The sequence below is a fragment of the Centruroides vittatus genome, unplaced genomic scaffold (assembly GCF_030686945.1).
Source record: "Centruroides vittatus isolate TY-2023 unplaced genomic scaffold, ASM3068694v2 contig_926, whole genome shotgun sequence".
Lineage (NCBI taxonomy): Eukaryota > Metazoa > Arthropoda > Arachnida > Scorpiones > Buthidae > Centruroides > Centruroides vittatus.
The window spans coordinates 19,541-45,950 of NW_027122612.1; the positions used below are offsets into that span (position 1 = coordinate 19,541).

At 31.0% G+C, this 26,410-nt stretch overlaps 1 protein-coding gene across 2 annotated transcripts in view; it reads left to right on the plus strand.

Annotated features, from left to right (window-relative positions):
• The window catches only part of mmm (missing minor mitochondria), a 40,205-nt gene that overhangs the window by 5,606 nt on the left and 8,189 nt on the right, over nt 1-26,410 (plus strand). For both annotated transcript variants that reach the window (XM_067281767.1, XM_067281768.1), the window contains exons 4-13: nt 5,481-5,627; nt 11,570-11,725; nt 11,819-11,973; nt 19,254-19,365; nt 20,400-20,478; nt 20,554-20,678; nt 21,350-21,520; nt 21,962-22,084; nt 22,163-22,236; nt 26,098-26,221. In XM_067281767.1, coding sequence (XP_067137868.1) covers nt 5,481-5,627; nt 11,570-11,725; nt 11,819-11,973; nt 19,254-19,365; nt 20,400-20,478; nt 20,554-20,678; nt 21,350-21,520; nt 21,962-22,084; nt 22,163-22,236; nt 26,098-26,221 — 1,266 coding nt within the window. The remainder of the gene's footprint in view (nt 1-5,480; nt 5,628-11,569; nt 11,726-11,818; nt 11,974-19,253; nt 19,366-20,399; nt 20,479-20,553; nt 20,679-21,349; nt 21,521-21,961; nt 22,085-22,162; nt 22,237-26,097; nt 26,222-26,410) is intronic.

The following is a 26,410-nucleotide window of genomic DNA, read 5'->3' on the forward strand; positions in this document are numbered from 1 at the left end:
AATTCTGATAATACTTTTGTCTCAAAGTTAACATAATTTCTTTCACTGTTGGAAATCGATCTATTTTGTTTATTAAACTTTGAAACTATGTGTTTAGTTTATGCATGACAATTTGGCAGACATGTCATGAAGCACTTGGACAAATTGAAGAGATTAAAACATAGCCTTATCTTTCAATTTGAGAATTTCATAATTCAGTATTAGGTTGAATTGAATATAAAAAGTAAAGAAATTCTTAGTAATCTAGAGTTACCAGCTCAAAATCTCATATTACAACATACTCAATTTAAAAACATTGTTGGTGAATATGAACACTAGGGAGCTGAGTCTATGATATATTTGGGAGAAAAAATTCCAAATGAACCTGAGGTCTGTTTATGGGTGGAATTGCTCCCAAATTTGGATAAAGCAGTGGAAAAAAATTTGGGCAAAACAAGAACCTTTCTACTTTCTCTGATTTTTTAATCAAACAGAGAAAGTAAAAAGGTTAAGAAATTAGCAGTGATGCTAAATTAAAAATTAGTACTTCTGTTATTATTTGTGTAAGATTTCAGGCAAATCAACTTCCTCTGCTTCTTATCCAAAGTGTCCCCATACCTCCATGATACTATGTTCAGTATATAATGAACTACAACTTTGCAAATGAAATTACATAGTAAGCATTTTGGAAAGCAATAAAAAAATTGGACAAGTAAAAGTACAACATGTTTTCAAAATGAGTTTATTAAAAGAAACATCAGCATTACATTGGTACATTGTCTAATAAATTTATTTTGTTCAAAATGTCCTTCCCAACTTCAGTGCACTTTGCAGCATGGGTGTGTACAGTGTATTGCATATGTAGTGGGAAGGAAAAGGATGTGACAGTATATGTACATTTAAAAAGTGTAATATACTAACAAACAAGAGACTTTTTCAAAATGTGATTGATAATTAGATACCATGAGTCTATTCTGAGAGATAAAGTGCTATGTTGTTTTTACATTAAAACTCAAATACTTAATGAACATAATACCCATGTTCATAAGGGATATTTTCCTCCAAATATACCATAGAATCAGCTCCTAAATCCTGTTGATACATTCTGAATCACCTCGTAATATAAAGTAATAAAAATTAAGATTAATATTGTATTGTTCTTTATTTCATATGATATATACTGAAAAAGTTTGTCATTCATGTACATTAGATGAGATAATATGTATTGTTGTGTTTGATGTTATAACTGTATTCAGTATTGTTTAACCTACTGGACATTGGGTTTAAGACCAGGCAAAACAAAATGAGTCTCCCTGGAATATGCCTTGCTTTATGTATATTTGATTTCTTTTAATGCTTGTAATTAGTCTGAGAAATAGTAGTTGTTCTCTAGTGTTGCATTATTTTTTCTAAAAAAATAATGAATCTTCAATGTATTTTGTTTAGGTGTAATGTATGCAATAACCATTAGTATGGGATACTGTCAAATGCTTTCCTGTATTACATATATGCTACATGTAGGTTTTTGTGTTGTTTGTGTGCTTATCATAGAATTACTGAATCTATCAGTAGCTGTTTGGATCCATGAAGTTTTTACGTTGTCTTTTTGTTGCTCTGTGAGATTGTTGTGTTGTTCTATATGATGATATATTTAATTTGTGATGCATGTAATATGTAGGAAGGTATATGATTGGTCTGTATTGTAGTCTTTGGTGTTGTCATTTTTGGTTTCATATACAGGATGCATAGGAAAGTCCCTTAACCGGAAAATTCTTGCGAACGGAGAGAGCTACAGCTATGCAAGTGAGGTAACGGTGTAGTAAAGTGACTTTGCCCGACTTAATGCAAACGACAGCAGCACCCTAGTGGCGAAATTTGGAAGATAGGCAGTGCAAATCGAAAACGAAAATAGATAGAGCAAACTTTCCAATTAGAAAGTTTTAGAGCACCAATTAATTAATACAGCACCAAAATCTAGCCAATTTTGGCTAGATTTTGGTGGTGTAAATATTTGTACCAGAAATTGTGAATATTGTCTAGATCAAGTGTTTTCAAACTGTGTGTTCTTTGTACTGAATGTTGGATGTTTATGTTTATTTTGACAGAGGATGTGCTTGGTGTCTAATGCATATTTTCTTCTGTTTTGATCAGGCTTGCTTCATTTTTGTATGTGATTAGATTGGACCAAAGAACAGACTAATAGTCTGTGAGTTGTTTTTCTGTTGCTCTAATTGTCTGTTGGGTTTAGTATATAATTGTGTGTAGAAAAGTTTATATTGTTTGTGAATAGTTTATTTTGTTTCATAATATACAGGTTTTGTAGCATTTGAGTCTTTGTGACTTGGTTCTGAGTTTATTTGAATGTCAGTGTATTCTTATAAATGTGTGTTGTGTTGTTTGTGCTTTGATTTTTTGAATATTTTTCTAATTTCTTTCATTAACTTGGTGTTATGTTGTTTTTAGTGTATTGCATCAACTTATCTAATTGTTATCTCTCTCTCTCTCTCTCTCTCTGTGTATCATATCAGAAATCCTGACATCGGCGAGCACCTGACGCAGGTTAATAAATGGTTAGTAAGGCGCCAAGGTGTATCCTGAGGGAAGTTATAACCACAGTGGTTCCCCATTGCCTTCTCTAGTGCGCGATGTTATGCGAGGGAAAATGCCTTCTGGGAAGTCTTGTAAGGGAAACTGGCCCCTATTCAGGTGTTACAAACATGGAGAAAACCCGGAAAACTCCACGTGGTCAGCCCAAGTCTGAGCCTGGGAGTCCGAGTGCAGCATGAGCCGGCGACCGAACTCCCAGTATTTAGCGACAGAATCGCTCGGCCACTGGTGAGCAATTGTTATCTAAGTATATGTATTTGTGTTTCTAGTTTTCTTAGCCAGACATATTTATGATTTGTCTTTTTTTGATTATGTCTGTTTATGATTGAACTTTAAGGTCATGGTACATCATCATAGTGATTGCACCAAAATAAACTAGTGTATGTATGTTTGAGAGTATTGAATATGATTGAATGTAATTGTAAAAGCCTTACTGTCCTTAAATTCTATTATTATTGTTAATTATCTACTTGGACTTTACTTATTAATAGGACTTTATACTGGTGTTTAAAGATTGGCACAGTAATGAGAGTTAGTTCAGGAAAGAACAAAATTTCTTTATTATATCACCTGTAGTAATAATTTCTGCAGAAATTATTACTACAGGTGATATAATAAAGAAATTTTGTTCTTTCCTGAACTAACTCTCATTACTGTGCCAATCTTTAAACACCAGTATAAAGTCCTATTAATAAGTAAAGTCCAAGTAGACAATTAACAATAATAATGATTGAATGTAGTTTGGTAATATGTATGTTAGGGTGTCCCTTATTTTTCGAATATTTTTTTTCTAACACATAGGGCCTAGTTTTGTTTATTTTACCCTTAAATACTCCCACAATAAATTTCAGCTCATTTTGATCACTAGAACCCGTGCCAACTTGCATTGAATCATTTCCATACATATGGTGCTAGAGAAGTGGCACGTATTTGCTTTGTTCGCTATTCTAACACAATTTGTTGGGCTATTAACACATATAGTTTTTTTTGAAGATGTCAGTGGAATTACGAAGCACTAAAATCTTCGGACACATTTTCTTAGTCAGAGAGATAAACCACCAAATCACGGGTGCAAAATTTCCGTCAAATCGGCAAGTACTCGCAGTTTTGTTTTTTAACATTTGCGAAGTTAAACTAACTGTAAGTGAAAGTGTAAATCTTGAAATATGCGAGTGTATCATATTTTGGGAAAAAGCTAGAATACCTTCAAAATCTATACCTAACTGTGTCAAGAAATTGGTGGATCTTTATTACATATGGTGAGTCTCCATACCTGATAAATATCCACCAATTTCTTGACACAGTTAGGTATAGATTTTGAAGGTATTCTAGCTTTTTCCCAAAATATGATACACTCGCATATTACAAGATTTACACTTTCACTTACAGTTAGTTTAACTTCGCAAATGTTAAAAAACAAAACTGCGAGTACTTGCCGATTTGACGGAAATTTTGCACCCGTGATTTGGTGGTTTATCTCTCTGACTAAGAAAATGTGTCCGAAGATTTTAGTGCTTCGTAATTCCACTGACATCTTCAAAAAAAACTATATGTGTTAATAGCCCAAAAAATTGTGTTAGAATAGCGAACAAAGCAAATACGTGCCACTTCTCTAGCACCATATGTATGGAAATGATTCAATGCAAGTCGGCACGGGTTCTAGTGATCAAAATGAACTGAAATTTATTGTGGGAGTATTTAAGGGTAAAATAAACAAAACTAGGCCCTATGTGTTAGAAAAAAAAAATATTTGAAAAATAAGGGACACCCTAATGTATGTATTTAGATAATATAAGATTTATTAAAGTCAAACAATTGCCAGATTATGTCTGCCAATTACTACTACTATTAATAGTAGAAGTAATTGCCCAATATAATCCAGAAATTGTTTGGCTTTAATATATAACTATCAGGTTTTAGATGTTTATGTTTATGTAAGGTTTGCCAACTGTGTGTGATTGTCGGGACAGTCAAGGGGTCGAGACAGTTGTACATGAGTGTGATATACACACCTAGACAGGCTTAACATTCACTTTTTTCCATTTAATAAAATATGAAAATATTCTTACAAAATTTTCTATATCCTTGTTGTTACAATTCTCCTTTGATATTTCTTTTTAAGAAGAGAGTCCAGTAAAAGTTCAAATGTCATGTTGAATGTCTATACTCAATTCTTCATTGATGGTCTTCTGCAGGATTGATGGCCCGGGGCTCATTGTTAAAGCTCGGATATAAGACATCTTGGAGGGAGAAAGAATGAATTTAGGAGACAGAACAATGGATCTTGGAAGAAGAACAAATTTTAGAGGGAGATCAGCTCTTGGAGAAAAAGAACCGAATGTCCTTGAAACGAGATTTTAAAGGATTTCTTTTTTCTATTCCACATTCCAATTGGTGTTTTCTCATATCCCAGTGACAATTCAAAACCTTTCGGAATGTTGGAGAGGCCGTGTCAACACTTAACCTGATTCCAATTGGCTAAAATTCCTCCAAACTTTGAACTTCTCTCTTGTAATTCCAGCCTTTTGTTTTCCTTTTTGATGGAAAGAATTTTTATTTTTTTCGGGAGATCTTAAGTCTAGCTTTTGAAAGGTGAGAGTTTAAATGTCCTGCCAGATATTCATCATCATAAACATAAAATTTCAATTTTTGTCTGGGACCTCACATTTAGTTAAGGTTTCCTTAGTTCTGATGTGTGTATTATGGATATTTGTGGTCCCTACATTGTAGATATAAACTTGTATATTTAATTCATATTTCTTGGAATAAATGTGAGTGTATATTAATTAATTCTATGTCTATAATATCATCAGTTGTAATTGTTATGGATTCTACACTGCTTATGTGTTTTTGTTAGTTATTACTATTAATGTTTTATTATTATTATCATTAAGGAACCTACTGAAGAGGAAGAAAAATTATTTATAGACACGTGGCCAGATAAAGATTTTAAGTTGCCAGAATCAATTGCTAGGACTCATACTTCTTTTGGAAGTGATAAAGAAATTAATGAACAATTAGTGAAAGATAGTAGAGATAAAGTAAGATTGAAGATTGTTATAAATTAATTAAATTTAAATTTTTTAAGATGTAAATTTTTATCTAAATTTTATCTAATTCGATGTTGATATGCTGTTTATTAAAAAAGTTCTCTTAATTTTAATTTATCATCTTTAAATAACTAAATAAATTAGGTCAATGATTTGATTTATATATATATATATGCATTTGTGAAATCAGTTTCTTGAAATTTCAATATACAAGACGTTTGAAAAGTCTAGGAGCATAGAAGAAATTTGTTACAAACAGCATACAGTATATATTTTCAAATAAATAATAGCCAACATATTTCCCTTTAATTGCTTAATCTCTTGTAGATGAGACTATATATTTTACATTCATATGTAACTTTTTAAACACAAAATTAGTTAAAATTGGCTTAATCCATTAGAAACGAAATTGACCAATGGAGAAGTTGTTTGACTGGTTTTGCTATATAAGTTTCCCTTGTAGCCAAAGGGGTAACTACAATTTAGTCTCCAGGTACTAATACATAAAAAGAAGAAATTTTCAGCAGTTAAAAGTTAAAGCTATTGATCAATATTGATCTGAAAGAGAAAATAAATTAGATTTTTTTGTATACAATAGACTTGCTTTATAGCAATCCTCAATTTAGCAACTTGCTACAATATAATGACCAATAGAAGTTTCATCTGATCTTCCATAAGTGTAATGCTATTTTAATATCAATATAATGGCTCTGTTAATGGTCAGAATCTTGCTAGAGCAACCTTTCTTAACTTTGGTGAGTGAAGAAAGGTTCCTCTAACAAGATTTCAAAGTTAAGAACAAAAATGAGCCACTGTCAGAATACTGTAGCAACAATATAATTTTGCTTAGAAATTCCCAGTATAGTCAATTAATACTACAAAAGCTTTTTTCTAGTTGCAATTTGTGACCAAAGTATTCATTCCAAAAAAAAAGGTCATAACTTGTCTCAGATGCCTAATCTAGAATTACAGTAAGCAGCAATATACTGTGTAGGTTCAGCATGTCATGCAGTATGAAGGAGTTCTTACTGCATGACATTTGAAAGATGTTTGTGTTACTGTAGGGTTTACTTAACTACAAGTATACCCCATTGTATAAGACCAAGCATCTTCATTGATCATTTTATTTGTCACAGAATTTACTTTTATTATATTTTTACTTGTGTAAAAATAGTTTATAAGCAGGAAGTCAAAATGAAGTGGATAGTTAACTTAGGTATTTTAGATGAAATTATTAATAGTAAAAGTATTTCTTAATCAAAACTATATTTATTGAACCTAAAAATATAATACTTTATACATAAATACAATCTTGATGATTACTAATAATTAAGGGCTGGATTTATATGCATTTAAAATTGAAATATACTGTATGTACATTTCAGACATGTTAAAATGTCTGAAATGTGTATTATGTATGTTAAAACTGCCAGTAATATACACTATAATTTGTAGAAATGCATACTTACTTTAGAAAGCACTTGTAGAAAAACTGGAAACAAATATACTAATCCCATTACATTCTATAGACTCAATGTATTGTTCCATTAAGGATATATAAGATGATCTAATAAAACAATACATTGAGTCTACAAAATTCCAGCCTGCCACATAAGCATTTGTGCACATCCTTCAGAATAGATTCGCTAGGTTTACGCATATTAAAATAGCTTCCATTTTGAATTTAAAACATGCAATAACTCATTTTAATACATTTTTAACCTGAGACAGATCTCTGAATGGGGTCAAAAATTTTGTTTTGATTAAACTAATGCTGGAAAAGTGTGTAAGGTATAGTATGATTAGCATACTCATTTTACAGTACTCTAATCTGTTTACTTAAAAACAAATCTGAATAAAATTAAAAATTGTAAGGCAAACAGGTAAATCTTGAGAGAGAGAAAAAATTTTTTTATTATTATTCCTATTGTATTACCCCAAATGCATTTCGCCGTAAACGGCCTCCTGGAGGAGGCCGTGGATGATGTTTCTGTTGCTGTTGGATGACTTGCATCAAAGTTACTTTTGAAAAAAACGCTACTGAAGAGGCCGTTTATGGTGAAATGCATTTGGGGTAATACAATAGGAATAATAATAAAAAAATTTTTTCTCTCTCTCAAGATTTACCTGTTTGCCTTACAATTTTTAATTTTCAATTTTATTCGGATTTGTTTTTAAGTAAACAGATTAGAGTACTGTAAAAATTTTTAGCCTCCGTACGTCAGAAAAGAGTGGAGATTAATACTTATTTTACTCTGTGAGCAAATCTTACTAACATCTATTATGTCACACTTTGTAGGTGGAAGGAGTTAAACATGACAGAAGGGATTTGAAAATTATGATGTCATAAAGCATATATTAGAATAATGGTAGGAATATAGGAGGTGTGCAATCAAGTCAATTATGAATAAAATTACATATTCAATAAAATTTTATAACTTTCAATGCTATCTAATCAATCATTATTGAATTTATTTCTGTATGTATAATTGTTTATAAGTTGTATGAGGATGATTGGAATAACCTAATTTCCTTTGCCTGTAGTTACCTCACTGTTCTAAAGTAGCCATATATTTTTGTCTGTAGTCATGTACAAATGATGAGAAATGAGCAAATGCTCTTAACAAGCTATTATCCAATTACAGATTTAGTGACATAGTTGATAGTAATATTTTATTTCTAACTGATATCATGGGCTTTATTAAAGTTAATTTTCATGCAACTAGAATTTACCTGTTGTTGTTTTAGCTTGTTTTGACACTTCATGTTGCACTGAAACTAATATGCTAAGACACTTGAAAGCATTTTTTAGCAGGAAATTATTTTCTGGTAACATTACAATAAAGAATTTTTCCATCTGTTTAACAAATCTTGTACATACTTTCTTACCAATTCAGCATTAGGTTTTGCTGTTTTACCCTTTTTGATCTCTTTTATATTTAATTAAACATTATATTTATGCAATTTTTTGAAAGAATTAAATCTAAAATTGTTAAATTAATAAATATAACATTTACAATAATTCTAATTGAGTAATTCAAAGGATTTTGAGAATTTGAAAAATGAGAGGCTTCCATTTTCATGGCAATGCAAAATGTGTTTGTTTGTGGGTCTTTAAAAGAATGCAAGTTAGATGATTAAAATTTAGTGTTTTGAATTTTGTGATGCTCATCTGTAATTTAATGGCAGAGTGATATTTCTCATATGAACTATATATGTGCAAGAAAGATTTCTTGCACAGATAGTGAAAATGGACTATAGCACTCATTTTTATATAACTTGTCTTTTATTTAATATGCAATAGACAAAAATACAATAAAATTGGTATGATATACATTTTACATTAAGATATTACTAAACAGCATAAAAGCAGAAAAACAATGAAAATAAACAAATAAGGTGGTGAACCAACTGTAATTAATGGTGAAGAATAAAATCATAAGATTACATGGAAATTTTGATAGGTTAGGTATAAGACCACTAAAACAAAAGTTGCTAGAAACAAAGTCACTTTCTACTTTTCACTTTTACTGGCATAAGTTTTGAATTTTCACAAATGTGTTTTGAGGAGACTTGTAATACTGGGATTATTCGATTTTGATATTGTGATGGTTACTAAAGAATGTCATTTCGGTGTAGTGGAAATTCCTCTAGAGAGTTTTGATACCAGGATATGACTGTTTAATTAAAAATATAAAGTTATATTGAATATCCTATATAATTTTAAATGAATTTTAACTGATCTCAAATTCTTCCAATTGGTTGTCAAATGATATGTAGTTAACCTAATAATTTGAAATAATTAAAAAATTCTATATTGTTTAATTTAAATGATTTCAACAGATGTGTAAGTTTTTTTATTTAACTGATTTTTAAACATTCTACTGACAAATCCTTTTTAGATTATTAAAGTGTATTAAATGATATTAAATAATATTCTACTAATGAGTAAGATTATCTAATAATTGCTGATTTAATGTTTTTAACATACTTGATGTGTTTATTGCATCCAATAAGTAATGATTATTGGTAAGCTTGGGATATTGTAGAAAAACTGAATGTTGTATTGCTAACATAAAATAAAATGCATGGTATATGGTAGGTTCCAAAAACTTATTTAAGTTATTTCATTTTAAATTTTTATTTACCACACATTAGTGCTATTTGTTTGATCTCCTAATGACATATTCAAAGTGTACTGCACATCAATGATGTAATCAGCATAGAAATCTATCACATCCAAATGAGCAGAATAGTGTGTGTCTACTCAACTTGCACTTAAATTTTATTTTAATTATTTGAATAAAGAAACACAGAAACACACAAATAAAATTGAAGTGAAATATAACATTATAAATATTACATAATATAATAAAATGATCAATATAGAGTAGTAAAAACCAATAATTGAGAATATAAAGGCTGCCATTTTTTGGGGTTAATTAAAAGTTTAATTCTCTTAGCATATCAATTTTTTTTTGTGTGTTTTCATTTTCTTAAAGTTATCATGGTGTACATCAATATTGTACTGCAACTAATAATTAATATAATTCCTATTAATTTGTGGTTTTGGTAATTTCAATTAAAAACAATGTGGCTAATGATTTGCTAGATTATATTGGACTATTATATAGCTACTGTTTAATAGTTATATCAAGAGCCCTAATGAAAAATTGGGTTAATGGATGTTCATATTTGTGTATTTTCATATTATTTATGAAATATGATTAAGCTTTTTGTGGTAAATAAAGATGCAAAAATTTTTAAAGAATATTCTTGAATTATAGCATGTGTATTACTACTTCTGGTGCACTTTATTTATTTTATCTTCATTGACCGATGAGGATATAGTGTTTTTTATACCAACTTTTGAACTCTTGTAGAAATGAGACTACACTGAGACACTATACTGACAAAACAAGCAGCACTGCACTGATGAATCAAACAATTTAGAGTAAGAATGTATAGTCTAAATTGTTGTCAAGGTGTACACTTTTTACATGAAACAAACATGACTATTATCTCTTCTTTTCATGTTTAAAAATTAAATTTTTGGTTAAAATCATTGGTAATTTTAGACTTTTAAAAGTTGATTTTACTTATTATATTGTATTAAGTTTATTTTAAGTTTTAGTTTAATTGTTACTTGGGTATAATTTCTCATGAGTAGCCTTCTGAATGTCTGTAGAGTAATATCCAAAAAATAAAACAAAAACTAAATAGCACTGATGATGATAAAAAAAAATTTCAAGGCTATTGTGGATCATTTTTATTTACAAATTAAACAATCTTTTGGGATTTTATCTCCCATTATCAGTTCCATTATTATACAGATTAGAACAGCATTTTTCTAGAACTGGTTTTTGTTTTTTGATATTTAAACATATATAGTCAAAGCAGTTTGTATAATTAAATAAAATAAAATAAACAGTACATTTTTAGAATTAGAAAATAAAAATAAAATACAATAAAATCAAGTAAAAATAAATAAAAGAAGTGTAAATATATACAATTTTTCGTGAATACTCAGGATATATTATCTTCGTAATTGAAGTTCTAGACTATTTACAAAACTATTTACAATCTATTAAGATAGACTCAAAAATATTATATTTTTTGTAAATAGTGTAAAACTTCAATTACGATTGTAAATATATAGTATAAAAACTAAATGTGAAAAACGTTCAAGTGCGAACTTAGCAACTTTTTTAGTTTTATTTGTGGTCTTCTGTCTGCCTGTAGAGTCTGACACCCAAGTGTAAGTGGCCAAAGAAAAAAAAAATCATAAATAAAAACAATTTATGGACTCCTTGAAAATTTGTTTTTTAATACCAGTGCTATTTAGTTTGAATTATGGAGTTGAATATTGTGAAGCATAGCAAAATTATAATTAATTTAACTACTTTTATATAAAAATTACTGTAATTTTATAGATATGTATTCACATTAAGTGGGATACAAAACAACCCAAAAGAAAATGTATATTAACAGATAAAGATGCTTGTAAAGAATATTATGAAGTTCCTCTTACACCAGTTCCCATAGCAGAAAATAAAATTTGTAGAAAAATTGTTGACAGAGCTGTTCAAGTGAGTATGATTATTATTATTATTATTATTATTATTACAGTAAATTTATTTAAGCAAATAATTTTCAAAACTGAAATTGGATATTCTTTATAGGCAGCAGTACCTTTAAAAGACCAGATGAATCAAACTGGATTTGTTCTGATGATTAATGAAGGAAACCAATATGAACCTAGAATATATGAGAGTGATAAAAAAAAAATTGGTGAAGATGAAAAAATTTCCAGCTTTGTTCAGAAGTCCTCAGAAGTGTAAAATCAAATTGTATTATAATTTCAAAACTGAAATTAAGATATAAAATATGTAGAATTACATGTTACTTAATTCTAAAAATTTTATCATTTAAAACAAAAGATATAATATTTAGGAATCAGTTGGTTAAACTTAGTTTAAAATGGTTTTAGATATAGAGATTAATTGGTCATTGATTAAACATTAGCTCTTATGTTTTACTGATTGGTGTTAGATCAAATATTCAGCATATTTATTTGCCATAAAGTAAGTATTCAGTATTCAGCTCAATACTAAACATGTATTTGATATTCAGACTGTCTATTCCTCAAAGCTGAACATTTTTGCTGAATAATCTTATTTTAGTTGGAAGAAAGAGAGGGAAGGAAAGAAATATAAATAAACAAAAAATAAAATTAAAAGACAATTAAAAACTCAGATATTTTAAAATATTGTTATTTATTCTTTTCTGAAACAAATATAACTTTAATGATAGAAAGTAAGCGATTTTGTTGGTCGTTATAAAAGCTTCATTGAATATACCATATGTTCAGTAAATACACTACTATGTGGGACTGTCAAAAAACATCAAACCTTAATGGAAGATTTATTTTTTACTTTTCATCACATAATAATAATTTCTTAAAAGTAAAAACATATATAATCTTTATTATTGAATAGAAGACACTGCTTGCCTCTTTACTCATAAGTCAGTGTTTTATATCGAGTTTGTTTTCGACACTGTTTCACATAAAACACATAGTTAATTAACAATTAACTTTATTCACTCTCGGATACAACTGACTGGGGTGACGACTGCACAAGAACTCAGCTCCCCGACCACGAAAGTATGTAGGAATTTTCACCCCTGACCTGACACTCAGATCAAGTTACACCCGACCGTTACAACAGATCTTCCCCCTCTAAAACGAAGTCTCGGAGATGTGCAGGTAGTGTCCGTGTTCTAGAGCTCTTTCTAACAGGTGGTCCTGTGTCTTGATGTTGATTATTCTGGGGAGCTGGATGTTGGTTATTCTGAGAAACTGGATGTTGCCTGTTCTGGAGTGGTTGTTCTCTTCGAGCTATCAGTTGATCAATATGTCTCCTTTCTATAGTTCCTTCTGGTGAAGCTATCATGTATGTATATGGTCCGGTCTTCTTTGTCACCTTACCTGGTTTCCACTTCTTTGCGTCTCTATAGCATCTGTAATTGATGTTGTCTCCTATCTGGAATTCTCGTATTCTTGTTTCCTCTATTCTATCCTTATATAGGTGTGGATTTAGTCGATCATAGATGGTACGTAGTCTTCTTCCCATCAACAGTTCTGCTGCCGTTTTACCTGTAGTACTACTAGGTGTTGTGCGTAAGCTAAACAAAAGTCTGGGGAGCAACACTTCAGTTTTTTCTTGGTTGTGATGTAATTTTTCAATTCTCCTCTTTATAGTTTGCACTTGTCTCTCTACTTGTCCGTTGGAAGAGGGATGATATGGAGGGGTAAATATGTGCTGTATCCCATTTTTACGTATAAATTCTTCCATTTCATGGGATTTAAAGCTTTGGTGATTGTCTGATACAATTGTATTTGGTAGTCCATGTGTACTAAATATTCTCCTCAATAATTTCACGGTTTCCTGGGTTGACTGCGTTTGTACTTCTTCTACCTCCACCCACTTCGAATAAGCATCCACTAGAATAAAATATGTATGTCCATAGTGTGGTCCTGCATGATCAATGTGTACTCGGTCCCAGGGTCCCGAGGGTGATGGCCAATGAGTATCCTTAACTGGGGTTGGGTTTGACCTCTGTTCTTGGCATTTTCTACACATCGATACAGTCTCTTCAATTTGGGAGTCCATTTCAGGCCACCAAAAATAGCTTCTGGCTGTTCTTTTCATTCTAGACATACCCTCATGTGTGGAGTGTAACAGGTGTAATAGCTGTGGTTGCAAGGTTCTAGGGATAACTACTCTTTGTCCCCATAAAATGCAACCGTGGTGAATTGAAAGTTCTAGTTTTCGCCTAGAAAAAGGCATAAGTTCTTCTGGACTACTCAGTGGCCATCCGTGTAAGATTGCATGTTCAACTCTTTTTAACACTGAGTCTTTGTTTGTTTCTCTGCTTACTTCCTGAGATGTGATGGGCAATTCTGGCTGTTCAAATATAAGGAATATCTCTCCTGGTTCAGGGATAGTCTTGTCTTCCACAGTAGTTGGTATACGAGATAATGCATCGACATTAGTCATCTCTGCTGACCGACGATGTTCAATCTTATATGAGTATGCTGCTAATCTTAAACACCAACGAATCATTCTGGGTGAGATTAAATCAGGAATTGGTTTAGCAGGGTTCAGAAGGCCCACAACTGGCTTACAATCTGTATATATAGTAAAATTTCGGGCAGCTAGGTAATTATGAAATTTTGTAATGCCAAAGATTATAGCTAATACTTCTCTCTCGAATTGTGAATAATTTCTTTCTGCTGGGTGAAGTGTCCTCGATGCAAAGTATATAGGAGCTTCGGATCCATCTGGTAATATGTGTGAAAGGACTGCTCCCACTCCATATGGTGAAGCATCACAGGATAATACTACTGGTTTATTTAAATTATAATGGATTAATAATGTTTCTGGTGTTAACATCTTTTTTATTTTCACGAATGCTTTGCTGTGTTCTTTTTTCCAGATCCATTGTTTGTTTTTATCAAGGAGTCTATATAAGGGTTCAGCTTCGGTTGCTTTATCTTTCAAAAATCTATCATAGAAGTTTACAAATCCCAAAAATGCTTGTAATTCTTGTTTGTTTTTCGGTTCCGGAACCTGTTGGATCGCCGCAATTTTCTCCGGTGTGGGCCGAACGCCCTGAGCATCTATCAAATATCCTAAAAATTTAAGTTGGTTAGTCTTGAATAGGCATTTGTTTTCGTTTAGTTTTAGTCCAGCTTCTGAAATCCGGTTAAGAATTTTCCTCAACTTTTGATGTAGGGCTTCTTCATTGAGTCCCATGACAAGTATATCATCTATCATCACAATTGTCCCTGGAATACCTCCTACGATCTTTTCCATCTCTCTCTGGCAAATAGCTGGACAACTACTCACTCCAAATGGTAACCTTTTCATTCTGTATAACCCCTTGCATGTGTTGATAGTCAGAATCTCAGACGACTCCTGGTCCACAGGAAATTGGAAGTACGCTTCCTTGAAATCAAGCTTGGCAAATACCTTTCCACCAGATAGTGAAGCAAGTATATCGTTAATGGCCGGCAATGGGTATACATCTACTTTTATTGCCTCTCTGTTTACAGTGCAGCGGTAATCTCCACATAAACGTACACTTCCATCTGGTTTTGCAACGGGTACCACAGGAGTGGCCCACTTAGAAGTTCTAACTGGTTCTATAACTCCTAACTGATGAAGTCGATTCAACTCTTGTTCTACCTTTGTTCTCAATGCAAAAGGAACCTGTCTTGCCCGCATAAAAATAGGCTTAGCTTCTTTATTTATCGCTAAACTGACTGCCTCGCCTCTAAATAGACCCATTTCTGAATTATTGAATAAATGCTGGAATTCTTGTATCAGATCGTCTGCATCATGTTGGTGATAAAGTCCCTCTATTCTGATTCCTAATGGTTCAAACCAATTTCTTCCAATAAGTCCTGGTCCATTTCCTTTAATTACTAACAATGGCAGATTCCTAATTTTTCCTTTAAATTGTACCCTCACCATTGTAGTACCCACTACCTCCAGATTCTGATCAGTCCATGTCTGTAATTTGACTTCTTCCGGCTCTAACTTGTCTCGCTGGATTTTGATTTCTTTTAAGGTCTGTTCGCTCACTACAGTGTACCCAGCCCCTGAATCTATTTCCATCAGGATTGGTATATTTTCAATCTTGAGTAAGATTTTTAAGGGTGGTATCTTACTTCCCTGTATTTTGAATAGAGATGTATATTCCTCGACCTGGTTAGACATCAAATTTTTATGTTCCTCAATTCGGTGTACTTTGGCTCTCTGGCTGGATATCTCTTTCCGTGGTGCCCCAATTTGGTTTCTTCCCTGGTTTGCAAATTTTCTTTGTCCACTCTTTTGTTTCGTGATACACGCCTTTTCTATGTGTCCCTTGTTTCTGCAGAAGTTACAGATTACCTGAGCAAATCGGCAATTATTCGGGTTATGACTTCCGGTGCATCGAAAACAGCGTAATATGGCCGGCTGATTCTTTCTCTTGTAGTCCGCCTTTAAGTTATACACTTGGGTGTTGTTTCCGTCTGACCCAAGCTGGCTAACATCGTTAGACGCTGCCTCTGCTGCCAATGCTGCATCCAAAATGGCCTTATAAGTAGTGTCCGTTTTCGCCAATAACACGTGTTGTATTCCTTTATCCCTTAAACCTGCCACTAGCCTATCTCTTAACATACGCTCTAGTGAGGCGCCGAAGTTGCAATTCATTGCAATTTTCCGTAGTTCCGCGACATAGTCGTTGATACTCTCTCCCGGTTTTTGCGACCTCTGGTTAAATTTGAACGATTCGACAATTTCACTAGGTTTCGGGTTAAAATGGCTATCAAGAGCAGTAATTACTTCATTGAAGTTAACTTGTGTCGTTTCTTTCGGCGCTATGAGTGTGACTACAAGTTCATATAAAGTTTCACCGCATACAGTAAAAAATAAAGCACACTTATCTTGGTCATTTTCAATCTGGTTTGCCTTCAAGCAAAAATTAAAGCGGTCCTTGTAAGTTTTCCACTGGCTGTCCATCTTGAATGGTTCGAAACGAACTCCACTGGTTGATGTTCCTGGGAACGACATTTCTGGCTTTTTATATCGAATTGTAATTTCTGCTGGCAAGTCTGTAAATTATTCCTCGTCGCCAATTTTGTATCGAGTTTGTTTTCGACACTGTTTCACATAAAACACATAGTTAATTAACAATTAACTTTATTCACTCTCGGATACAACTGACTGGGGTGACGACTGCACAAGAACTCAGCTCCCCGACCACGAAAGTATGTAGGAATTTTCACCCCTGACCTATATAATCTTTATTATTGAATAGAAGACACTGCTTGCCTCTTTACTCATAAGTCAGTGCATGCTAAAGCCTCCTTGGGAACAGAAGAAGACTTGAGGGAGTGCTAGAAAGCAAGGGATGTTAGGAGGCACTGCCAGGCAAGACAGCATTGGAAGATAAGAGAAAATAAAAATTCATTTTAAAACAAAAAAATTTTACTATTTAACTTCAAACAAATAAACTAAATTCAGTTCATTAGACATATGGCTTGTATAGATCACAAAAACACTTTTCTTTGTAAGTGTAATGAGAAAATACACAAGTTGCAATCATGTGAATCAAGCAACCTAAACTAACTATTGGCAAAATTGATCAATTTATTATAAAAGTATTAGAGAAATTTCTATTGCTTGTAAAACTGTCACCAACTTTAAGTTTAGTAATAGCAAGATTTTCTTAATACAGTAGAGCGTCGATAAGTGGAACCAATTGGGGACTGGGGTCCTTCCAGTTAATGATTTGTTCCAGTTTCCGACTTTGTACGAAAAAATACATTAACCTGTCCGATGTTCAAATTTTTCTCCGTTGCGTATCGCTTCCTGTTGAATTTTTCTCCGTTGCGTGTCGCTTCGTGTTGAATTTTCGTCGATTTTAAGCCTAACGAAAATTTTTATAATAATCATCGAGGCTATCGTATCGTTAAAAATTATTTCTGCATTTTGTACAAACAAAATAAATATATTAAAGAATATAAAAAACATGAAAATTATACTTTAGAAGTAAATTTAGTATCAAAAACATTCGATTCAGCACGACACAGTCCGACTGAAAATCGTTCCACTTTCCGGCCATTCCACTTACCGACGTTCCACTTATCGACGCTCTACTGTAATATGCAGTGTGACCCCTGCATATTATTAATAAGATATTTGGGTGATATTTTTTATTAAAGTGGTGATAAAAATCCTAGTCCACTTATTTCAACATCTAGCATGAAATTGAATCACAAAGCATACTTCAGGAAAAACAGCAGAATGTTGTACTTCTGTGTGATGGGAGTCCCATGAATCACATATCTAGCAATGTTGTGATGTCACATGGCAAGTTTGGACAGGAATGTAGGAAGTTATGTTAAGAACCAAAGGTAGTTTTCATGCAATGCCATCCAGCATTTTCAGTTTGGGATCTTTTATCAACTGACAGAAAATTTGGGGAAAGTTTTTTGTATGATATATTTTCTTAATATGTGAATGAGATTAAGAAAAACCTGGTGAAAACCAACATTACCAGTACTGTTCAGTGCACTGTTAGGAAATTTAAACTGTGAATATATGCATTTTAAAAAGGATATGTATTAGTTAGCACCTCTTTACTAAATGTCTTAAAGAAAAAGCTGGAAAAGCTTAAAGAAGCTTAACAGAATTCTGAAGACAGGGTCCAAAAAATCTGGTGGTGTTTGGTTTATGCTTGTTTATATTATACTAGTTAATTAAGCTGCCGTATCTATTATTTTTGTTTGACATTTCATTTTATTTTTGATCAAATTTAATATAAAACATTTATATATAATTAATCAATTAACGTAACATTTCTTTTAAATCATTTAAATATAAATATTCTTTATCTATTTAAATTCATCTTTTGAAATATGTTCAAAAGTTTTTATTAAAATGTAATTCAGCATATTTCAGTTTTGCATTATTTATTTCTTATTTTACTAACCTATCATAATGAATTCAATCAGTGATATAAAATAGAATATATAACAGTCATTTATACAAACATTAAAAAAAATTTTTTTTTTCTTGGAAGGAAAAAATATAGTTTACATCAGCATTTTCTAAAATATAGTCTATGATCTAGTATTAGTCTGACCGAACACAACAGTATGCATGCAGTTATGACTCAACTCATAAGCAGTGCACCTCATACTGAAACACTGTATAAACATAGTATATATTTCACACCTTTCCCTCCCCACTTAGACTATGCCTATGACAACAAGTTGATTGCAACACATTTTTAAGATAAAAAGTAGCTCTTATGTACACAAAAGTTGGCCATCTCTGATATATATCAATAATGTTTCTTTGTTTTCAAGAAAAATGACTGAAAATAACTGATTCCTAAATGGAAAATTTTCAAAATGAATGACTCGTATTCTAAATTGTAACTGATTTCTAAAAACCAATATAATTTTATATATAATTATTATTATTATTATTATTATTATAATGTAGCATATATAAAATTAGATAGTGTTTTAATTAAACTTGATTTTATTATTTACAGAATGCTTAAAATCATTAATGAAAACTTAACTTCTGATATCTTCAAAGATGACTGGTTAGAACTTAGTGAAGAAGAATTTCAGCCACCAAAATTTTCTACTGGTCATATAAAAGTGAAATCAGATTTATAGTTACAATTATTTGAAAATTTTATTATTTAATTTTTAAGTATATCATGTTCTGATATACTTAAAAATTGAGCATTGTTGCAAAGAAAGAATAAAAGTTGAATATGTGATATATCTAAAAATATATCTGAATAACCTTTAAACTTCAGCAATTTTTGACCTTTTCAAGGCTCTCATCAAATAATCTCTCAAAAAACAGAACAATTCTTGAAAGTTTTGAAAGTTTGTTGTTCCAGACGGGTGAGATTGTTACAAATTTAAAAGATGGACTATAGCCATTCGAATACATTGAAAAAATACAGCATAAATAAAAATAAAAGAAAAATTTTAAAACAATTTCCTCTGTGTTTGAACTGTGATCCATCATTGAAATCTGGTAACAATCTTCTTTATTTGGAACACTGGATTTTTAAGAATTTCAAGTATAGTTTTAATTTTTGGAAGAAGGGCTTGAAACAGTTGAAAGCATTTGTTTAAACATATATTTGCTGAAGTTTAAAGGTTAGTGAAATATATTTTTTACAATATCCTTCAAATTGACTGTACTTTACAATATGATATATGTAATGTATGTACCTCTTGATAATCATATTTTAACAAATACAGTTTCTATTTTAAATATTTATATAAATTATTTTTTTAGTAGTCTTTAATAAAAAAAATTAGCAGATCTTACTGAGTCAATTCTTTTATGAATATTTGTATTCAAAAATGATAAAATCATAGTTATGATACAGTTTTTATTTTGAAATAATGAAGAAGATATTTTTTATTCTTAAAGTACAAAAAGATGATCAAATGACTGAAAAAGATCTGAAAATAATATATTTTTTAAAATTCATTATTTAATACAATTTATTTCCAATTAAAATTATTTCTTCTTGAAGGAGCTAAGTTTTAATTATTAACTTAAATTTTTCTTTACTAAAAATATAATGTAAGATTTTAAATTAATTGATTTTAAAATTCAGATTTGTTTTATTTATTAATTATTCAATATTTTTTACTTTCTATTTCAGATTTTTCAATCTTTTACTTCTCTTAAATACAGTATAAAGAAAATGATAAGTCACATTAGCTGGCATCCCATAATTGATGGTATTTTTTAAAAATATAGTTTAATATATTGTTAAAATCAAAATAAAGTTTTATAAAATTGAATAATTGTCTTAGGCATTATTGTTGCTTCCTGTATTAAATCATACAGTTTTTATGAAAGAATAGACAAATTTGCTTATCTCACTCTTCAACCCAGTTTGATTCTGTTTTGGAGTTTCATTGATCCAATAAATCCAAAAGTGAGTAGAAACTGATTATAATAATAAAAATATTTATTATGGTAAATTATACTAAAAATAAGTGCAACTTTAATGATTTAATTCCATTTCATTTTTTTATCTTTAAATGTGCTGCAATTTGAAAAAGTTGTAGACCTATAAATTCCCATTGTGATCCGTCTGTCTGATAGATGAAAGTCAAGACCAGGTATGGAAAGCTTAGAGGCGGGAAGCCCCAATAAACTATATACGAACTTCCAGTATAGACCAGAGTCATGTGACTTCAATTCAATAATTTTTCCCAGAACAGCATGCTTCTGTTGTTGTCAGGGAAGATATGTACAGGGGCAATACATTAATAATTTCAGATCAAGATCATATAGTTTAAATTAAATAAATTAAAAATATGATTAGAAATTGCAGCCTGGCATTGTGATGATGTCACAACAATTTCTGCCTGTTCAAAATAATTTATTAAAGACAATCATATAAAATATATTATGTTACAACTTTATATGAACAAAAATCAGATATTTTTTGTTAATTGAAAATTAACATTAAAATTTTAATTAATTGTACCTAGTTTTCCTCATAATTACATATTATGTAACTATGAGGAAAATTAGGTATAATTAATTAAAATTTTAATGTCAATTTTCAATGATGATATTTCATTTATTTCATATGTATAGCTCTTGTTAGAAGCACCTGATGATGTTTTGATCTTTCAATTTAATCCAACCAATCCCAATTTGGTGGCTGGAGGATGTATTAATGGTCAACTTATTTTATGGGATCTCACATCTTATCAAGAAGAATTAAAAAAACTGACTGAGCCTCAGCATCAGATTAAATCTGAAATAGTAAGTTTTTTATATCAAATTTTTTAAAAAATTAATTATGTTAATCAGTTTAATACATTTTTATAGCAGATGTACCACTTATTGACTAAATTCATTAATTAATATTGTCAAATAATTCGTCAGTTTTTGTATATTAAAGATAAATGTCCAAAAAAAATTTCATATTAAACAGTAAATTGACAATGACTAATATTTTTTTTATTTAAAATATCTTGAAAGGTCTGTTGAGTTTTGAAAATTTTATTTATTAGATACTTTTAAACAAAAGTAAAAAAATGTTTTTAATACAAATACAAGATGAATAAAATCAGTTTTCTAATCTATTTGACTGTTGAAGATATTTCAATAATTTGTTTATTAAGCAGATGATAGATATTAATAAATTTTATATAAAGAATATATTAAATTTATTTTAAAAAGTATAAATTTACTGTTATTTAGTGTTCAATATATGAAAAAGAAATTCAAGAAGTGCCAATTATCAAGCATGTTGCATCATCTGGCATAGATCAAGGACATCTATCAGACATTTTACATCTAGAATGGTTCCCAAATTACGTAGAGGTTGTTGATTTGCTTCTTGACTTTTAAGTTAGAAAAAATATTGAAATATTTCATAAAACTTTATATTTTTTGTTATAGGTGAAGGAGAATGGAAATGTTTCTTGGAGCAAATTAAAATTTTCTGTGCAACTAATGACTTCTGGTTCTGATGGGTATGAAATTTATTGAACATAAATTCAAAATCAGTTTTATGAGATTAGCAAATATTTCAGTAGTAATTTATTTAATAGCAATTTTGTTGTAATGAACTAAAGATGAAACAGTAAAAAATTTGAAAACAAAATATTTTAATTTATTAAAGTACAGTGGAACCTCGCTTAACAAGTAAAACAAATTTTTAAAAAGTGACTCGCTTAACAAGCGATGTTTTTCATAATGAGTGATGAGGAGAGGGAAAGTTCCGGATTGTGTGCATGCTCCATCATGCTATTATCTGTGTTTTTTTTTTTTTTTTTTTTTTTTTTTTGTTTTCTGCAAATCAAAATCACATCCAGGTTGGTTCATTCCATGCTTGAAGAAAAGATGACAATGATTCACCTCCTTCACAATGTATATTGTATAATTTTCTTTGAATAAACATTATACATAAAATACTGTGTTTACTCGCGTATGAGACGATCTCACATATAGGATGATGTGTGACTTTAAAGATCAAAATAAAGAAAATTAGATTTATTAATGCAATTCTAATTTCACTTTGTTTAATCACAAATTATCATCAAATGCATGTATTAAGGCAAACAACCATGTTTTCTTGATGCTATAACCTTTTGTCTACTCAGACTCCCCCTCTGAAGCTTCGTTACAATTCTCCTCTTTCTTTCTTACTTCACAAAGCATCGTCCTCTGATCCTTCGAGTGAATTTAAAATGCAGTATTCCCCGAATGACTGCTAACAGTTCTTGAAGAATGCTTTTCCACACACCTGATACCCACGTAGAAAAATCAAAAGATTATAATGCACGTGACAGGAAAAAGTTCATTTTTAATGATTCAGAATGTGCAAATATTCATTAAAAATATCAATTTAACAAATAACTACATTTATAATCGTTGCTAAGTGACCAGCTATTTTCAGATCATCTCTTTACAAGCGACATTCACCTTGACCTTGATAGCACCCTGCTATAATGGCAGCATGAACTATACACGGTTCATAAAAATTATTGCAAAAATGCAAAGAATCCTTTGCTTGTGCATATAGGATGACCTATGTTTTTGAAGCACTGAAAAATGAATAAAAACCTTGTCTTATATGCAAGTAAATACGGTACTTGAGTATTTTTTTTGGCATGGAATGCATTATTGTATTTTACATTAATTTCTATTGGAAAAATTGTTTTGCTTAACAAGTGTTTTGCATTACGAGTAAGATTCTGGAATAAATTATACTTGTTAAGCAAGGTTCCACTGTAAAATATAAAAATACCAGAAAAAAATGGATACAAGAGGAGTTTCAATAATTTAGTTTACAACACAACATTTTCTTTCAATAAAATTAAGATATGATTTTATATATGTCAACTCTAATAACCTTAGATAGCTTTGCAAAGTATAGTTATCCACAAACGTTTTCGGTCCCCTTAGGACCTTCTTCAGGTGGGATCCGAGTAGAGTGACCCTATGTTCTAAACTTCCGTTACGGATGCATTCCAACCCTCCCACACCAGATGTGTACTATAAACAAACATCGTTGCGCATGCGTCGGCGGCTACAACGCCGGGTTGTACATCGCTTGCCACGCCTTCGAAAGTTGCTTTTCATCCTTAAAGTTGATACAAAGGCCTAGGCAGTCAGCTTTAAAGATCTCTAGCGCTTCCAAATACTTAAGGTGGTGTACCTGCTTGGTTCACCGTATCAAGGTCGCGTGCTGCAGCCCGGGCGTAATGCCGTTTTCACTGGCATATACGGCTAAGGCAGTATTGGTCTTTTTCTTCTCGATATCCATTTTATGCTCTCGGATGCGTTGCCTGAGGGATCTTTTTGTGGAACCGATATACACCAGACCCCTATTGAACCTATCGTCTCAGAGTGGAATTCTATATACACCCCGGCACTCTATCAACGTCCACCGGATCTTTCCCATTCCTAAGCAAGGTGAAAACATCCAGCTTACGCTTATAGGCTATTTTTGTATTAGTACATGCGCCAATCTCACGGTATAAGGAGTACAGATGCCGTTTGTATGTAATACTAATAGGACAGGGAGACACACCTTGCCGCCGATTATTCTCCGGAACTGCATTGAATCGGTTTACGGGGTTGTGTTCCTGTTTGTCAGCTATTCTAAATATAAGCTTCTTGTTATAGCCATGGTTCTCAGCTATTTCCGCTATTCTCCTTATCTCCTTCCGCTTGTCCCTCTCCTTATCACAGTGCGTGTGGGCTCTTCTAGTAAGTACTCTGAAGGCCGCCAGTTTCTAGCTATACGGATCATTGGAGTCTGCCGGGATGTATATCAGGATAGCGTTCGGTTTCCGGTATACATTAGTGTCGTTAAAGGTACCATTATTAAAGGTAATATTAATATCCAAAAAATGAGCTGCTCATTTGCTCTAACTCGATCAAAAGACTGTATGGGTTGTCATTCGGAACCAAGCAGGTACACCACCTTAAGTATTTGGAAGCACTAGAGATCTTTAAAGCTGACTGCCTAGGCCTTTCTATCAACTTTAAGGACGAAAAGCAACTTTCGAAGGCGTGGCAAGCGATGTATGACCCGGTGTTGTAGCCGCTGACGCATGCGCAACAATGTTTGTTTATAGTACACATCTGGTGTGGGGAGGTTGGAATGCATCCGTAACGGGAGTTTAGAATGTAGGGTCACTCTCTACTCGGATCCCACCTGAAGAAGGTCCTAAGGGGACCGAAAACGTTTGTGGATAACTATACTTTGCGAAGCTATCTAAGGTTATTAGAGTTCACATATATAAAATCATATCTTAATTTTATATTATGGAATGATACTGTGATTTAGAATTTTTATTTAATACTACAGATTCATTTTATCATCTAGTGAGATGTATAGTTTAATACTGTAAATAAATTTTATTATTATTATTATTTGATTATTTACAGTATTTCTGATTTACGAAGATTTCCAAATTTAACCAAATTTCCTTACTTTTTAAATTAATAAATAGATCTAATTTATAGATCTTTATAACTGTTTATTGACAATTTAAGATTAAGAAAAACTTGTTTTATTGAATAGGATGGATAATACTAGTTATCTTTTGTTATTTCCAGCATCCATGTAATATGATATTGGTCAGTGTTGGCTATGCAGCTAAATGTAACTAAGCATAATTACAATAAATTTTGCAGCATTCATTATGTATTGTCATAATAATCTAACTAATAATAATAATTTCCAATGTAAAATTATCAACTAATTTTTTGTTATTATTATATCTCAAAAAATAACAACAAAAAATGTAGGAACTTTTCTATTATAAGTAATTAGTAAAGCAAGTATCAAAAACTTTATCAAAAATACATCCAAAATTATATATCTAATCTTTTGTAATTTATATATATGAAAAATGGAAAAAAATGATTTTATTTTTAAAATTTTTATTAGACTAGAGGAATATCAACTTTTTTTTTATTTAAAATGAAATATTCTTGAATAACATTCTAATACCACAATTCTCAATAATAGGGTATATTAGAATCCTTATTGGATGGTTTTTGTACAAATAGAAAAGGATAAGAATATTGGCATTGTATAATGAATTTTGACAAATAAGAAAAATGTGATTCAACATAGGTTGTCATATTAATAATATCACTTCCATTCACAATTCTATTTTATTAACATGGTAGCAAGTAAATATTTTTTGAGATCACATAGTTCTGTGTGGATAGTTTACATATAACTGAGGACACTGAATTATTTTGAATAAAGCATATATGATGATTGCATCTGTTTCTAACTAATTGTTATTCTGAACAATTTCCTTCTTTGTTTTTAAAAGGAAATATAAATAATAAAATATAATTATTTTTAGTTTCATCAAGATATGGGATATTCGACCAGAGAAGAAAACTCACCAAGATGAATTGTTTTCTGTAGTTAAGGCTCACATTAGCATTTATACTTCACTTGATTTAACATGGAGTCCGATACATTCAGTAAGTAAATATTTATTTTGTTGAAATTGTAAACTTTATTTTGCTATAACTATTTGTGAAAACAGGAGAAAGAAACTATACATTTTTTTAAAATCATTTTTCAATGTGTGAAAAAATTTAATAAATAGAATAACTTACATAAATTAAGATGTATTTAGCAGAAATAAATTAACCAAAACGGTTGGTATG